Source organism: Sinohyriopsis cumingii, chromosome 10 (genome assembly GCF_028554795.1).
Source record: "Sinohyriopsis cumingii isolate HCF-2022 chromosome 10, ASM2855479v2, whole genome shotgun sequence".
Lineage (NCBI taxonomy): Eukaryota > Metazoa > Mollusca > Bivalvia > Unionida > Unionidae > Sinohyriopsis > Sinohyriopsis cumingii.
The window spans coordinates 102,967,177-102,987,178 of record NC_142970.1 but is presented as its reverse complement, the minus strand read 5'-3'; the positions used below and the strand labels follow the sequence as shown (position 1 = coordinate 102,987,178).

Here is a 20,002-nt window from a genome sequence, read left to right as displayed (position 1 = left end):
GGGTCTGTAATGATGGTCTGGTCGTATGGGTATATATTTTATGTGCGATCGAAAACAAAGGTATGTACGTTCTTGAGGACATTTATTGATAGTTACCAAACTCCTAGTAGGTATGTGGATGGTTTCATCTAGACCAAGTGAAACATTAATGTCTCGTAATAATTAGATTTGAGATTCAGTTTGTGTAGAATTTCAGGCTCATTGTAAACTTTAGACTTGAAAGCCTTGGGAATTTAAGGCGTTGTTGATAACGATCGCTTGTTTTAAATCTCCCCATGATCAGTATTAGTAATTGCAATACCACATTCCATTTTACATGCTGTAAAAGAGAGAGAGAGAGAGAGAGAGAGAGAGAGAGAGAGAGAGAGAGAGAGAGAAGGGGGGCAATACATTCGTTTTGACATGGAAAATATGGTATTGTCCCTAATATAAATATATATGCTACAATTTAAATGAGAAAGATCAAAAGTTTGCATGGGTAGGGCCTTCCCACATTTAGGTGACACAGATTAGACTATGTTATGAATGGTAATAGGGATGCTTAAGGTGTTCTAGATGGAATGATAAAGTATAGTTTTGTTTGCTGTTGCTTTTGGGGTTAAAAGCCTTTTTCAGCGCAAGACAGGTTATAAATGGCGGCCAATATAACTGGTGTACGAAGAACTCGGGAAAATCCGGTAAGAACAACCGATCCACGGGAAGCTACTTGCAGCGTTCATGATGATGATGATGACGACGACGACGACGATCATGATCATCATCATCGTCGTCATCATCATCATCATCATCATCATCACAATGAAGTACAAGATGAGGAGGAGGAGAAGGACAATTACGTCTACAAGGACAATTAGCAAGAATACAGTAATGTAATATGACAGCAATAATCGTACTGTCATGTGGCCTTGGACTAGATTGCCTTGGACTAGATACTTTAGTTGCCTTGGCAGGATATATCCTTCGAAGTGTTGCGGTACGGTAAATTAGCAAAAATCGAAACAAAACCGATAAAGATATGTGCAGTGTATTCTGCTTTAAACAGGACGAGACAAAAAATTGGAAGGGACATCAGAAACTTTATATCTCCTTTGTACAATTCTTCATAATTAAGCATACTCGCAAAATTATTCTTTTTCAGCACTACGGCCAGTAAAAGTTAGAAAACTTAATTTTTAAAATTGCACAAATGAAATAACGATATATCCAAAAAGAAACAAATATTATCAACACTTGATATCTTAAGTTAAAGCTGCATTAAATAACAAAACTCAGGCAGATAATCTCGACATTGAAGAGCACAATACATCAATCGACCTTCTATCAACCAAGTAAAAATGCAATTTAAACGGTATTTCAAATATACAAAACTTACTCGATTACTTGGTTTCATCAGATACGCCGACATGTTTTAATCAGAGGTATATTCCTACATGTCAAGATACATTAAGCTTCATTCATACTTTCCCGTTTTGTAATGTCCTCAAATAAATTAAAGCAAATGAGAGATACTGCAAAGACGTAAGCAATTAAGCTTTAATTAAGAATATTTAAGTAATTATTAAGTGTGTATTAGTCGTGGGTGGTCGTTTCTATTTTACGCCAAGTCTAGTCCCCACCATTCCCAAGACTACGTTTTATGCTTCCCTGTTGTTTCCCGAAGAGGTGCTGTCGAATTTAGATATTTATCTAAAGATTTGCTATTAAACGTATTACCGTTCTAGCCCCTACCCAGTACCATATTCTTGTGTTAATAGCATTCTTGCCATTTCTCAACACAAAGTCGGTATTTGATGGCCATTGGTTAACTCTGATCGTGCCAAAGGACCGAATTACGCTTTGCGTGTATAAAAATAAATAAACATGTTGTAAAGAGTGACTTGACTTTTTCAGTTTCCTTCCGAACTGAGGATGACTTGCTTTATAATTGAAGTGGTAGGAGACTTTATTGATCAAATTCATAATATTTCCTGTACTTAATCAATTTTTTTTTTGTTTCTGTATACTATCTAGTTCAGATATCAACTTCTCAAGAACTGTAAAAGGTACTTGGGTGTTAAAGTCACGCCCGACGGAGGCCATTAGATTTTTATTAGATTCTGCAGCAAGTTAATCGAGCGAAAACTCACTCGATATCTGTTCAGAATATCACATCAATCTTGATATAAACCCAATCAATGACATTTTTTAACTTCATATTTTCTTTTTTAAATTGACGACCCCAGTCACATTTCACATTTTTGCGGCATTAAACCACGATTTGCAAGCATATATGAATTATGAATTCATTTAATAGGAATAAGGCTATGTCTCAGTGAAAATATCTTGCACATACTTGGTAAAGAGCAAAGTATGACAGATGTTTTAGCAAAAAAATTTACCCTGACAATAATTGGGTAAGTGCTATCAAAAGCGCTTTAAATTATCGTGCGATTCAATCGGTGGTAGTGTTACCCTTTTTCAGCCAAAATTCATACAAAAAAGTTTAAAATATATGTCCTTTTAAATAATCAGTTTTACAATATGAATCATAAAAAAATAAAAAAATAATAAAAATGTTAATTGCCGAAATTGACATAAACTTATTTTGAAAAGGAATGAAATATTATGCAAATCCTGACCTTTCGAGTGAGGGTTACATGCATCGGTGTTGATATATTTTGGTAACTATTTCGTAGTAGCTACACTTCACTGAAACTTGTTGGATATTCTGATTGATTTTAAATTGCGAAGAGAAAAACAGCCATAAGTTTTGTTGAATTTTGATTTGTATTAACGAAAACAAGCCGCAATACGCTTTGTTAACATGCATAGATCCTTTTTCACACACCGCAAGAAACGATTAAATTTATTCCTTTAGTAATTAACGAGATAGGTATTTCTGAATGACAAGAACTTGTGACCGATTCTAGTGGCTTTACTGTAAATTCAGTAAAATATGTAAAAAAAATAGACGCCCATATGTATGTATGTATGTATGTATGTATGTATGTATGTATGTATGTATGCATGTATGTATGTACGTACCTACGTACGTACGTACGTATGTATGTATGTATGTATGTATGTATGTATGTATGTATGTGTGCGCGTGCATGTGTGCGTTCGTGCGTATGTATGTATGTATGGATGGATCGATGGGTGGATGGATGGATGGATGGATATATGTATGTATGTATGTATGGATGGATGGATGGATGGATGGATGGATGGATGTGTGTTTCTTTGTTTAATGGCACATCATTACAATAGTGTACCTACGTTGCCAAATAAAAAAGGTAAAGATGCAAAGTTTTTGAAAACGTTTGGAAAAGATATCCTTCCAAATTAACAGAGAGAGAGAGAGAGAGAGAGAGAGAGAGAGAGAGAGAGAGAGCATTATAGCACATTTTTTAAATCGCGCTTTTTTGCAGAATGGTTTAATACATCTTTAATAGCATTCCCTGTCGTTGTTATAAAAGAACCAGATTTAAAGCTGATATTCAGAGATAGTACATTTATTGCAATGTAGTTGTATTAAACATCAGAATTTTATAAAATGTGTGTTACTATGTTTAAAATATTCAGAAGAACTTAGCAGTGCACCAAAAATCTTCTATGCTAAAGTAAGTTATAGATCATATAGCTTGTTTTTCATATTTGAAAAGAAAAGCTTCAAATCTTCTAGGGAAAGTATAGCACCCGAGGAACGAAACAACGAATTGGATTGCAATGTTCCATTGTCTGCATATTTACACTACATTCTTCCTTTTCATGCATCTACCTTTACGTGATATGCATATAGAGCCGATTCCTATTTACATATCTGTCTATTTGAACGAGGCTTTTAGTCTGATTTTAGGGGCAGTGTATAAATAGACTTCAATTATCCTTCAGCTGGTAATAAAATTCCCATTTCCACTGCACATCTGTCTAACCAATGTATCTTATCTACATTGCACATTTGTCTAACAAGTGTATCTTATCTACATTGCACATCTGTCTAACAATGTACGTTTTGATAAAATTCCATTGACTTGCTTGTAGCTACTACATGTATATCGAAGTCAGTTTAAAATTTCATTCACCTTAGGAACTTGGTTTACGTTGGTATCCTAAAAGCATGTAAAAGATAAAGATCAGGACTGTCTAAATCTATTTAATGGCATATATTACGTTAAACACGACAATTAAGCGCTTCATTGTGTCAGATTCTGTCTCTCCACTAGATCGCAATCAAGGTTCATGAGAATAACCTTATGTCAACTGCGTGTCAAAATTAGATAAGATTTATATAGTAATGTATTTCATTGTCATCGGCACTAGTAATTTGTAAAATTTATTCACGTTATTTGCGATAGGTAAGGATGAGACATTCATCGCCTTACCTGTATTTCGAATGCAATTTATTTATTTATTTATTTATTTATTTATTTTGATGGACAGGCACACTTATAGGCATGGGAGAAGAAAAAAAAAACTATCCTTTAGTCCTATCGCTGAAAAATGCAAGAAAATTTTACCCCTCCCCTCCAATAATTCCACGTAGTTATTTTAGATGTTGTTGATTATAAAAGCAAACTGTTGCTTGAATGGTCTTTGCGTTTACATGTTTTAATTTTTAAGATGACAATATATAGACACTCACACACAGATATATATATATATATATATATATATATATATATATATATATATATATATATATATATATATATATATATATATATATATATATATATATATATATATATATATATATATATATGAGTATGTATTGTTAGAGAGAGAGAGAGAGAGAGAATATTTACACCTACACAAATAATACATAGCCGATTACAAAAACTGAGGACCACATGGCAGATGGGTCAGCCATGACCAAATGTGTTATCCTGGTTAAAGATAGTTTAGTATTATTATTATTATTATTATTAGACACGATTCAATTTCTTCTGCCCAATATATATATATATATATATATATATATATATATATATATATATATATATATATATATATATATATATATATATATATATATATATATATATATCTGTGTGTGATTGTGTGTGAGTATGTATTGTTAGAGAAAGAGAGAGAGAGAATATTTACACCTACACAAAATAATACATAAATTAGAGTAAAGAATTTCATATATTAGTTTTAAGTAATTAGGAAATTTGTCAATATTCCCTTCTCTCAGGACGAAAGAGCATGAAATAATTGCATTGTTGCATAAAAACCCTAATTTTAATTAAATATTCTCTGGTAAGTATTGTATCACTTCTCTCTGAATTATTTCAACGAACATAAAGTAATACTTTGACTTCAGCATACTAAATATTTTTCGGCTCATTTACTTCGGAAATTGAAGAGATACTATACAACATTTAAACTTCTGTAATATTGCTATAATTTGCCAGCTTAAATAGCGAGACTGATTGGTGAATTTTACAGCCTATGTTGTTACATTACAATCTCTAATAACACAGTTTACAGTCTTTTGAAGAAGGAAAAACATTGTTTAATTTGCAAGCGCGTTTAAAATCAAAGGCTTAACACAGGGCTTGGCTGAACGAGTGCTTTAATTAAGTCTTCATCAAAAATGTATTTCTTTTAACTGTTTTGCATATCTTGCCCTCCTAGACAATGATCTATGACCTATGATGTAACGGGTCATAGCATCTAAGAGGAAACACTCATAGATGCAGGTTTGGCGATGCAAATTTCAAAAAGAACAATAAATACAAAGTCACTGTGAAACTATTTCAAACATCTGATACCAACACATAAAGTGAGGTAGGTGACAAATAAAGTGAGGTAGGTTGGTAGAGATGGGCAGGAGGAAATTCAAGCATATGAAGAAAGACATTTTACAAGCACACAGTAGAACAAGTTAAAGAAAGAAGATAGAGATGGTAAACAATTGATACCTCAAATTTTTGGCAAACAAAGAACAAACAGACAGACAGACAACGATGTTAAACTGATAGCAATGGTATAACAAAATTAATTTCGGCCCGTTGCCGACCATCCAACCATAACACAGTTCTAGCTGTAGAATTTGTCATTGCAAGTAAAGAACGCCCCGGACAGACATAAACTAAAATGGCAAGAGTACAGTAAAATTGGTTCAAATGTACCATAATCGCAATGCCACGCTTTGTTACTCCTCTCAACCACTTCAGACGAGTGTTAACAAATATTCAGTTGCCCCTTCAAGTCTTATCTGATAAGATTCGACTTTTCGTCACATATTTACCCCTGAACTTATAATTATGCTGGTGCTGGTAGTAAAATAAACCTTTTCGAGACAAAAAAGTGAAATGTTGACCTTTAATAAAAAAATAATTAGTCCAGGTATGGAAGGTATCATAGTTAATAACCGTGTATTCAATGACGTTGACCTCAGCAAGTGCTAATGTATCATAAATGGTGCGGATAAGATATTTAAACTTTAATCATACAAATAGACTTTGATAATTTCCCAGTCATTACATTTAATTAAAACCTACGTATAACTAATAAGATATTTTGACATTTATGATGGCGCTGATAAATCTAGCAGCACCACCAGCCTTTACTGGGTAGGGCTTTCGCAGTCAATAACTCTTTAAAGAATTGTTTGTAGGAAAAATCTACTTAAAAATGCAGTTTAATATGCATATGGAAACCTGAATATTTAAAAATTCTTGATTTTTTTAAAAAAATGAGTGTTACATTATTATACATAATTTGTATTAACATAATAGGTACACGCTGACGTCACAACATTTAGTCCCTCTTTTTCCGGCGTCGTTTTCATTTAAAGATAAAATTGCTATTTCTTGCTTTTCATTGGCATATCTACCCTTAATCCTTAAACATCAATTTGGGTATATTGTATTAAACGAAATAAATATTGAATATGTTCTGGAACCGTTTACATTTCCTTTTTTTTTTACTGCAAAGTACCTGTTCTAGAAGCTGATAATTCAAATTAAAAATAAAAAATGCGAATTTTAGAAGAATTTTAGGTAATACCTCTTCGCATGTATTATAATAAAAAATAATGAAAACTACAGACTTTTATTCCTCAAAATGAAAATAAGGGCAGTTAAATTAACACTCATCTACAATAACCAACTAGACGAAAAGAGTCAAGCAGTAACATTTGAAAAATTCACATGACCACCTAATATTGTCAGACATAAAATTGTTTCAGTAAAACAATGCGAATTACGTATTTTAAAGACGGCATCATCTTTTTCTTTCGGCGAAACACTAATCGCAATATATATACATATTGCGATTAGCGTTTCCCCGAACGAAAAGGATGATATATTGCGATTAGCGTTTCCCCGAACGAAAAAGATGATGCCGTCTTTAAAATACGTAATTCGCTCATGAACCATATGGGGGGGGGGGGACGGGGGACGGGGGAGAACAGCAGATCTGGAGCGGGAGGTAGCGAGTTTGATGAAATGTAAATTGTTGGGACTAAACATAAAATAAATGCAAGGGGGCACTATATATAAAAAACAACTATTTATCTGTACAAAACAATTACGATAATAGCTGAATTCTACCGGATTGACAATCTATACTTGGGAATGAATATGAATAAAAGAAGACTGAGTAAATTAAGGTCATCCAGTCGTTTCTTGTAATTAAAAGGTATTGGGTTAAAATCAAAATAATTAAACATCAGCATCTTAATTTTCCATAATTTCTATTACGAGACGTTATAAAGAAATTCTTTGAACAGAAACAATTTGTAATCTCAGCTTAATTGTATAAAACCAGTAAGTCACGCGCAACATGTTTGATTTCTAATCAGAAATTTTGTCCAGTATTTAGTAAACCTGTTTCTTTCACATACTACACTATAACATTTTCTTGTGCCCACTACCATACTCTGTACAATTTTGATGACTATCTGCGTTACTAAATTGTCTATATGATACATGTTCTTCATTATATATATATATATATATATATATATATATATATATATATATATATATATATATATATATATATATATATATATATATATATATATATATATATATATATGTATATATATATATATATATATATATATATATATATATATATATATATATATATATATATATATATATGTATATATATATATATATATATATATATATATATATATATATATATATATATATATATATATATATATATATATATATATATATATATCTACAATGCAAAGTTATGAATTTAATTTGTTTAATGATGGCACCATCATTAATTGCTAAATGTATATACAACTACCGTATTTGGGATCATACTGTTTCGACTTTGAGCGCTAAATTAGCGTGCACACGCTCCTACAAAAGTAATGTTGATTTCAAACTCTCTTTTGAAGCCATAGCGTGACAAGACTCAGTATATTTCCTATGGACTCAATAGAACTTTAAACCTTCTCTTTGAAGTTCATCGGATCATAGCTGTGCGTAAAACTAATTCTAAAACTTCTGTACCACTGATAACTAATTACATACAACTAAAGAAATATAATTGACATAGTAATTTGTTGAGTGAATTACTAATTATATGAATGGTTAAGTGTGCTTGATGGACAAATAAACAATTTATTACTGGGAACACTGGGTAGAATGCCAAACGATACAATCCCTCGGCATCGAGCTCCTAACAAAGCTCTTAAGGTGGTCGCCGATCAAATCATGTTAGATTTACAACGGCATTTGAAAGGTATCCAAACAGCGTGAACACCAAAAGACTACAATTGATAGTACCTCAAAAGTTCTAACAACAACCCCTTCCCAATCTCCCCCATCCACCCCACCCCGAAAAAAAGAAAGAAGAAAACAACATGAAGTGACTGAACATGTGTGGACGTGTATTATTAAAACACCCATTGCGCTTTAATATTGTGTTTTGTGCAAGAGTTTCGATCCAAGTTAAATAAACTGGAAAATAGCCCATTGAAGATAATATATATATATATATATATATATATATATATATATATATATATATATATATATATATATATATATATATATATATATATATATATAATTAGATCATATAAGGTTTTGTAAATAAAATGTTTGTTTATTGTGTTAGTTGGTCTTCGTATTTGTTGTTTGGATTCTTGTTGCTTTCGTTAAACGGTCAGCGAGAGCCGAAAGGCTAGTTAAAAATCGAAAGGCTAGTTAAAACTGATATTGTTTGCCCTATTCGTAGTCAGATCTTTACATTTGTACGATAATGTGTGTGTGATAGATCTAGTCTTCTTGGATGAGTCTTTTTTCCGTATGCTTTGTAAATTGCCCAGAAGGATAAAATCATACAATTGAGAGAATCGGGATGAAAATGAACAAATACCTAATGGCACAAATTTTTCGGATATATTAGTGCAAACGAATCTAGTGTAACTAACAATGAAACTACACGAAAATGCATGAATATAAATAATTAAAATAATAGCTAAATATGTAGAAATGTCATTTTATGTGCTCATATTGAAACAAAAATGATTGAGACATACATACAGCTGATACATTGTCTAGGGCTGGGTCTAAATTTCAAAAAAACGTAATTGTTAACTGTAAACTATACTTATTGTATGCTCCATGTTTCATAAAGCTGGGATGGTATACATATTTCGGATTGTTGAGTAGATGTGAAGAGTTCTAACTGAGGCTTTCAAGTCTGAAATACCACTGTCAGCCATCCATACATTTTATATCGGTAGATTATCTAAATGTATCGTTCCATTAATGCCTGTTAGCAGCAATCATATAGATATAAATGACAGGTAACACTTACGAGAACTACTGGCGACAGTCGCCGCCTTGCGGTGACATATACCACACATGGGATTTTTATTCGCATCGTCTATTTGGGGGGAGGGGGCGTCAACTCTAACTTAGCCTTGCGGTTTCCATATCTCGTTTGGTCATCTTTTTATATATTCCATCGCCTAATAATGTCACAAATCATGAAACATTACTAGGTGCTAACTTTAGAGAAGTTCATATCAGTTAATACTTTCCTCTGGCTCAAATAAATCTTATCATGGTCCCGTAAATACTCATATTGTATCATGGGCCCGTAAATACTCATATTGTATCATGGGCCTATAAATACTCATATTGGATCATCCGCCCGTAAATTCTCATATTATATCATCCGCCAGTAAATATTCATATTGAATAATCGGTCATTTAATACTCATATTGAATCATGGAGTAGTAACTACCCATATTGTATCATCCGCCAGTAAATACTCATATTGTATCATCCGCCAGTAAATACTCATATTGTATCATCCGCCAGTAAATATTCATATTGTATAATCGGTCATTAAATACTCATATTGAATCATGGAGTAGTAATTTCTCATATTGTATCATGGGTCTGTAAATAATTATATTGTATCATGGGCCAGTAAATAAAGATATTGTATCATAGAACAGTAAATACTCATATTGTATAATGGGTCAGTAAATATTCATGCTATAAAATGGGCCAGTAAATACACATATTGTATCTTAGAACAGTAAATACTCATATTCCGTAATGGGCAAATAAATATTCATATTGCAGCACGGGCCAGTAAATAATCTGATTATGTGCAAATTATCTTCTCCGTTAACTTTACATTAAGAGAATCGTTCAGTATTTAACGATACTGAACAAGCGGACAACTTCATATTGCACTCATAAAGAACTACTTTCTATTGTAAACAAACAGTGGACGCAGACGCTAGCACTTTTGATTTGTAAACAAATCATGTACACTCGTGTAGTAGGCGCGTTTTATATTTTGGTTGATTAAATTTGTTTCTGAATGAAGTAAAGCAGATGTTTCGTGGACTGCCACATACCAGCTGCTTTGGCACATTTCGCGTTAACTTTTTTGATACAATGTTTCGGATTTAGGCTAGATATGCAGCAGACGCCAGAAAGGGTCCTTACAAATAACATGCAAGTGACAAGGCATAAACCGTCTTCTTTAGCTGGTAATAGGAATGGCCAAAAAAATACGTACAGTTTTACATCCTGAATTTCCTCAAAATGTACTTTCTTAGTTCTGCAAATCCGAATTACACGAGCCATGTCATAGGTTCTCAACCTTGATTACACACAGTTCGAAATTGCACTGTAATTTCGAATATGAGTGCAATTACAACCTCCTTACTGCACTCAAAATGAAATAAGCATCAAATTCCATAGCGTCTTTTTGATAATTACAATTGAAAGACTTAATATTTTTCCCACATTATGATTTCAAACATTTATTGAAGAAACAGAAACACATCTGCAGATGTCAACACGCTTCTCCCTCGCTTTTTCAATCCGATTTATTTTATGTGGAATTGTCACATATAAATCCAGTCCATAATCACGAAATTTCGTAGAATCGACAGAAATTCCAAAATCTATTAATTCCAGATGAAATGGAAATGTTATTGCAATGCGCATTCATTCATAATATGACTCCAAATTTCAATTTCAACTAGACACGCCATTTTCTTTCGAAAGTTATGTCTAGCGCGCGACTAAGTTCAAATTTATCTGGGCGGAGTTATGTGCGCAGTAGTAATGTTGTTGTGTAATGATAAATCTGCGCTTGTGTATTTAGTTTGGAATACGGCATACATTCAGTTACTTTGTTTCTTGTAGTGTATTTTGTTAATATAATTAAGCATAGGTAGGATAAGAAAATGAGCATATAATAAAAAGGTTACTGCATTTGTTTGGGAAAATATAAACTCGTTTTGTCGGATGGATATACTTCACTCCCTAGGTCGATGCGTATTCCATCTGAAAAACTCGTTCATATTTTCCCATACAAATGCATTAACCTTTACATATTGTATCGTGGAACAGAAAATGGTCATATTTGTATAATGGGTTAGTAAATAATCGTATTGTATCAAGGGCAAGTAAATATTCATATTTGTAGAATGATCCAGTAAATACTCATATTCGTATAATGTACAAGTAAATATTCATATTGCATCATGGGCTGTGAATACACATATTGTATCATCGGCATGTAAATACTCATATTTTAGCATGAGCCAGTAAATACTCATATTGTTTGAATTGACCAGTAGATACTCATATTTTTAAAATGGGCCAGTAAATAGTCATATTGTAGAATGGGCCAGTAAATAGTCAAATTGTAGAATGGGCCAGTAAATAGTCAAATTTGCAAAATGTTCATGTAAATACTACGATATCAGGAGCCAATAAATACTCATATCATTTCATGTTTTAAGATGTACTGTAATTGAAAGGACAAAAACATTTTGCAACAACCGAACAATTAATGAAAATAATAGCGTTATTACAGTAATATATTCATTATCTTTACGCCCCTTCACCCCTCGGGCCACTTCACATAGTGGGATGTATGTGATATGTTTGGGGTTGAATTAACGGTATTTGCACCACATGTTCAACATATTTATTACTTTAAATTCCCCAACACTTAGGCAGATACCAACTGGTTTCATTATTTCCCCTTTTGATTCGGATGAGAAAACAACAAGAACAAACAACAACATGAACAGCAATAATAATAATAATAATAATAATAATAATGAGTACCAATTGTTGAACACAGTTGCTCATTATATATGTGTGAATGTCGTTCTGTCTGTATATATCTGCGTCTACCCGCCTATCTGTCCATGTATGTATGTATGTATGTATGTATGTATGTATGTATGTATGTATGTATGTATGCATGCATGCATGTATGTATGTATGTATGTATGTATGTATTTTTGTATGTATGTATGTATGATAATATATATATATATATATATATATATATATATATATATATATATATATATATATATATATATAATCACTATGTAAATACTTGAAACGATTAGTGAATGCAATGCCATCCTTTAAACATTATATGCGTGCTTATACCGATTTAAAGATTTAAATTCCCCGTGTCATCTAAAATCTTTGTCACCTATTTCACCAGCATATCAACGTTGTCGATTGGAACAGATGCATGTCTGAATGAACGAACCTGTCTAACGTCACGAGCGAAATTTAATAAAAAGGCACCGTTTTGTGTGAATGAAATGATGTTAAACTTCAAACACTCCTGATGCAAGATAAAGTAGTTTGATAAATTATTAGAATTGCGAGTGATGAAGGAGAATACAGACGTGATAAGGTGTAGGCTTGTAAAGTACATAAATTGAGTTCAGATTGATTTTAATTTGAGAACTGCGATACAAATTCATATAAAGATCATATTTCGTCACTTGGAAAATATCCTTGATTCTGCGTGATCTCTCATAGAAATCGCACACATCTGAATGAGAGATTATTGAAAAACAAATAACATTTATTGATGGGCCATTTCAGTACAGATATATCCTGCGGGTATTAATAACGTAAAGAATAGACTTGTCATATGTTGGAATTCATAATATAGCGGACTGAATTGATATGAGCTGTTAATATAGCAAACAGGACACAGGACCCAGAGTTAACTACAGTTTACCCAGAGCTTGTATACTCCATTACAGAACGCACTGTCAAAGTAATTTAAATTTAGAATAAAAAGAAACGATGTCAGTGAATGTGGTTTGGTTGGCCTTTTACCGCACAGCATCATGGGAAGGTTACGTATCGATGAAGCAACTGCGGTAGAGCGCCTTGAGCGGTTAGAAATCACAGCAGCCAACCCAAAGTGATACAATTGTAGGATGCTAACCTGCACCCTTTGTGTCGTGGCTAACGTTACATCGTTACATGTATATTAAAACTATGTACGATGAGCGAGGATCCAATATGTTCTATGCTGCTTTGAAATTTATATAAATATAATCCCCCTCCCGCATTTACCATATTGTCTTTATTATGATTTGTCATAGGCACCTAAGTTGCCCCAAAAGACAGTTCTTTCAGATGTTCGTGACATGCAATAAAAGACTATCGAATCAATACCCAAGGTCCGTACTTATACTTTATACGAAAGAAAAGTGTTGGGAGGTGTCAAATTATCAAACCCATGATTGGATCCCTGAAACTGTAACCATAATACCATTCTGCATTACTATAACACAAAATAAAGAAAACGCGAAACGTTTACATTTCCTTCTAACTATCTCCATGTTAGCAGATACAGTCCAAAATTGTAGCTAACTTAGCACTCCATTTATCATTTTATCAGCAACACGTGATAATCTTAGCCACAAGAACAGATCCACAACGAAATCTTGATCTTTTTATTTGCATAATCTATAATTTTCTCGTTAAAAACAATTCCTTTTGCCCTTTAGAGGTCCACGATGTAGGCAGCCATGAAGTATGGGTATATTATCATAATATAGTATAACAATAACGTTATACATTGCATGACTCGTGTGAAACATTACTTGCAAATGAAATGGACATTCTTATTTTATAAAAAACACAAAGCAATTTCAAAAGGGAATGCAAATGCTTATGTTTTCCTTTAATTCACATGGATTCTTTACAGCTTATGGCGTTATAAGCAATGTATTTCTTTACAGCTAATGGCGTTATAAGCAATGTATTAATATAGCATATACTGACGTTATAAAGAGTAAATGATCGTCGCGATTCTCTCAGAGTGCATATTATTGTACAAACTTAAAGGACCTTTCCAAACATATGCATGCATTAAGTTTTGTGAGGATTTGTTATTAACCTTATTGTTTCGTTGTTCGTTTTGTTTGCTTATCTAATGTTGTTTTATTTATCGTTCTGTTTTTGCCAAGTTATTTATTTCATAGTTTAATTCATAGCTCGGTGTTTTTTTAAAGGGCCTTTGTAACTTACCCTTTTCCAGGATCTTCCCGAAAATAGAGCCGCCGTGTCCGTTTTCTTCGATTGGACAATTCCATCGCCGGTTACGAAATTGATGCTGGCATTCTTCAACTGCCATTTTGGCTCCCTTGGCAATAGCTAGAATAGTTCCGGGATTTTTTGTAGTCAGCTTTCGTTGCTTCTTTGTCAACGGCAGAAGGGCAGGGCTGTACAAATGAGCAGACGGCGAGTAGACGTCGTTCGACGGTTGCCCTGTATTTGCCAGGGTCCTGTTAGTGAATAATAATAATAATATTAATAATAATAATAATAATAATAATAATAATAATAATAATAATATAGGAACGGCAACAAGAAGTATAATTCTGTTTTTCTCGCTTGACCACCACACTGATGTATCAGTTTCGTATGAATGTTCCAGAGAATAAAGGGCAAATATTAGTTAGGTCTATGCAATTGTCTTGTCATGCCCGGCAAATGTCATATGGTCATAAAGTGTAGTTATCAAACGTTTCGCTTGAACCAAGATTAAATAAATTTTCTTTGGTGGTAAAAAGGGTAAGAATTTACCCCGGGGCCAATATCAACTGTATTTATAAAATGTTTTCGTGTTCAGACATTTATAGACTGTTATAGGATGGGGATCTCAAACGTTTCTACGTTATCGTCCAGATCTTTTGAAATTGTGAAAGACCGTCAGGGCATCACCCATGTTTGGTATGTGTCGATATATTTGTCATTGATGAAATATGCTGAATCTCAGACATACGAAATACACAATTCACGTGGGTTTTTTGTTGTTGTTGTAAATTCAATTTATGAAAATCATCCTTACCCACATAGCCTCAATCTTAGGAGCGAGATTATAACTGGAAGGGTTTGGCACCTTCTATACCCTTGAGTATGCGTCTGCCTTTAATCGCGAGGGATGAGACATGTACATTACACAAATATAACCGTACGAAAGTCTGGACGGACGGACAGATTAAAATAAAAAAACTATACCTGCCCACGTACGTACCTAGATAAATGCTAAAAATGGCAACATTTTTTAAAATTAAGCTTCTCTTTAATAAAACAATTTGTCTTTAAATTGGATTGATGCTATGGAATACTATTATAATTATAAGTAAATTCAGGCGTATCACTGTTTTTATCACACAATTAATTTTTTAGGTTCAATCATCGTGTGATGTTTGTAAAGTTACGTTGCCATATATTCCCTTGTGATATGAAACAGTATTATGGTCAATGGAAAAACTATATAAATGTAAAGAATGATGGAGCTAAAAATTAATGACAGTCTGAACCAGCTTCACCTGTATAAGCGAAACCTTATTTAATATGGCCACACATGGAGGGCAAAACACCGCTTGGACCTGACGAAAGGAGCGTGAAGACAAGAAAGCAAATTTCCACCTATCGTGTACTGCTTGCCTTAGACAGGGATTACAGTTTATACTTTTCCAAGAGTAGGGATACATTCTATAGAACGAGCTGCAACAAACTAATATCTGTACGAATGGACTGTTTGTGGCGCAGACATAACATGAGAGAGAGAGAGAGAGAGAGAGAGAGAGAGAGAGAGAGAGAGAGAGAGAGAAATGACCCAAACAAGATGCTTTGGAGAAGAACGTCTGACAATAGCCCAGGGTAATGACGTTTTACCAGTATGTCAAATATGCAAATTGCAACAATCAACCGAAGTGGTCCATAAAGTGAAAATAGTGGACATGCTGGATTTGCGTTTATGTATATGTCTGTGTCAGATATGATGATTGTCTTCTAAGACCACAAGGTGTGTGTGTGTGTGTGTGTGTGTGTGTGTGTGTGTGGTGTGTATGTGTGTGTGTTGGTGATTTGGATTTATTACGTAACTTTATAAATTTTCTGCAGTGTGGCAATTTATGGTGGTGTCTAGCACTGGGACATCATGCCGCAGATCCACCCAGTCACATTATCCTGACACCACTCCGACCAGTCCTAACACTAACCTCTTAATGCTGAGCGCCAAGCGAGGCAGCTGTTAGTGTACCATTGTTTTAAAAATCTTTGGTATGACTCGACCGGGGATCGAACCCACGACCTCCCGCATCCGAGGTGGACGCTCTAACCACTAGGCCACAGAAGCGGCCAACCACAAGGTACAAGCACATGGGTATGAAGGTACGGAATAAAATAGTGTAATATATCATAAAGTTTAGATGTGTAAGAACACACAGCTGTATATAAAAGAGTTTAGACGTGTTAGAACACACACATTGCTGTATATGATAAAGATTATACGTGTTAGAACACATACGGCTGCAAATAAAAAAGATTAGACGTCTTAAAATAAAAAGGAGTCTGCCTATAACAAAGCTTAGAAGTGTTAGAACACACAAGGCCGTATATCATAGAAGTGTTAGAACACAAGGCTGTATATCATAGAAGTGTTAGAACACACAAGGCTGTATATCATAGAAGTGTTAGAACACACAAGGCTCTATATATTAGAAGTGTTAGAACACACAAGGCTCTATATCATAGAAGTGTTAGAACACACGAGGCTCTATATCTTAAAGCTATCACAATTAACTATAAGCCTTATAACATAAAACTACCAGTACAAGATGATACATTCAAGTACATTTAATTTCACCAGAAAGGAATGGAAAAAGAAACCGAAATAGTGCTAGAACCTGTGATATTTTTACACACGTAAAGAGGAAGCTTAACATAAGAAGTTTTTATTACTTTAGGTAATGATGTTTCTGAGAATGCTGGGAAGGAATCCTTTACATCCAAGGTAATGAGAAATGCCCCATCGTAAGAAGTACAAAAATAATATGACCAACTTTTAATGGAATGATAATAATAATAATAATAATAATAATAATGAGTTAAACTAAATTCTTTACTCCATAAAGTGAATGTTAGTCTGATTCTGTAGTTAAGAAGGCAACAAGCCACTATCAAACTAATATAGAAACTTGCTTCCTCAAATTTAGTAAACTCCAGATTACAATAAAAGAAACACACGCATCTGACTCCAAAAGGGTACACTACTGCAGTCCAAGTATTTACAAAACAGGATTCTCATGTCCCAAACAAAATAATATTCTGCAGAGTTTAGTAGATCATAGTTCCACTATGTCATTTAACCTTGCAACACACCGCTGTATATCATTCGCTCGGCAGAGCAATATTAGTCCAGTTGTTAGCGTGTTGGACCAGCAACCAAATGAATAAGGGTTCGAATCCTACCATTATTAACCTCTTTGTCGCGTTGAGCTGTAAAACACCAAAACCAAACACATTCACTCTGACCAATAGAACCACCACCAGCTGTCACCGGTGCGAGTGCTTGCGTGGTATTACATGATACATGCCAGCTTGTGGGACGACATATCAAGAAGGTCACCAGCTCTGTTGTAAAATTGAGAGAATATATGGTGAAATGAGCTTTGATTATTAAAATCCAAAGAATAAATTTCACCAAACTTTGAGGCAAATTCACTGCACATTGAGTTTGCATATAACCATGCTTACTGTACATGTAAGCATTAAACGCAGATATTTAAAACCAAGAAAATTGTACAAATACTGGAAAGATCACTATCGCAGAGACATTTGATACAAATAAAAACGCACATCAGTTCTTGTTTATTCTCTCTACCTACGGAACAGAATACACATCAAAGTTTATCCCACGTTGCGATGTTTTGTCTACCCACTAACATCAATACACTTTGATGCTGCAGCTTATGTTCGTATTTTTTTCCGACTTCATTTATAGCAAATACCTACATCAGAAGGTTTAGATATTTGATGAGGATACCTACAAATTTCTAACTGTTAGAAAAGCATAGTATAGGCAATCTAAATAAAGGAGAGTTAATCAACTTGTTTATTGTTACAGCGGAAAACTAATTAAATTTATTCCTTTAAATCTCTCATCTTGTATCTTATGTAACCGTCCCACTTAGTACATCCAATGGATCTCAGACTTTTCAAAAGAAGCAATGACTTTGATGTCAAAAATGTTTCACCTCAAAGACTGTGCATCCTTTCTCCTTTAGAGTGCCTAAAACACGTCTACTGGTGCACTGCCTTGCACTTTCAAATGTTATCCAAGTTGCTAGAGGTCTTGTGGATTTGAGAGAGATCTAAAGAAACATGGTTACTAGTCTTGCAGGACTCACTAAAACCTAATAACATTAATAAAGTTTATTTCATAGTAAAGTGATGAAAATAAATAAACTGATTTATTCTTTGAAAACGATGAAGTGCGTGCTGGGGAGAGAAAGGACATTTTGTCCACATCTTTTTTTAACTTAACATGAGATGAATATTCCATCAAACAACTATACAGGAAATCCCTGAGAGTTCATACCCAACTGCAATCGTTAGATGTTTTGTATGAACTCTTTGACGCCTGGAAACATCAAAGAGCAAGAAACTAATTAATAACCAATAAACAAACGATCAGGATGAAGCCTGCCTTAGAAGACGAAAAAAATATTCTTTCATAATTCTCCTGTTATTCATATTAAACTTCGGGATGAATGATGTTATGTCATATCAGTGAAGAATATTGGCTCCAGAATAAATTTGATAACCTTGTATTGATTACGAACCACTGAAGATATCTTTAGGAGATATCATCTGAAGGAGTTATCGAAATTCTGACGTTAAGTTACCTAAGGACGACGTGATAATTCATGTCATTGATTCCTGAATGACATAAAATCCTAACTCTAAAAGAACACCACTTGATTTTGTAGAGGCGACAGAAGGATTTCAATAGTCTTTGAAGAGAAAACATCGGATATGGCTTCAAGTTGAGAACTTTTTCGATTTGCTGAAATTATTTGATGTTTCTGTCAATTCCAGACCTCTGTTTTAGTTCTCATTGTTAATAGCAACATATGATTCGTAAATAACATCATGGGGAAGCCGTTACAATGTCTTTAAGTCCGCAATGTACCCATTGTACCCACAAAGTACAATTCTCTGGAGTGAAGATGTCCTTAAAATGTATTCATTGTCGACCACGGTTTTAAATGTGACAACTTTACCATGTATGCATTCTTTGTGGATTTTTTCTTGTGTCTTCGTTTTGTTGAGTGTAATTTCTGTGCAATGGATGTATTCAGTGAGAATTCAGTCAGGTATTGTATATGAATTTAGTGCTGTAAAATCTATTTAAGGACGATTGTTA

At 33.6% G+C, this 20,002-nt stretch overlaps 1 protein-coding gene across 1 annotated transcript in view; it reads right to left on the bottom strand.

Moving 5' to 3' along the window:
- The window catches only part of LOC149790741 (protein Wnt-1-like), a 59,693-nt gene that overhangs the window by 26,919 nt on the left and 12,772 nt on the right, over window positions 1-20,002 (bottom strand). The window contains exon 2 of the mRNA XM_089971437.1: window positions 14,812-15,068. Coding sequence (XP_089827563.1) covers window positions 14,812-15,068 — 257 coding nt within the window. The remainder of the gene's footprint in view (window positions 1-14,811; window positions 15,069-20,002) is intronic.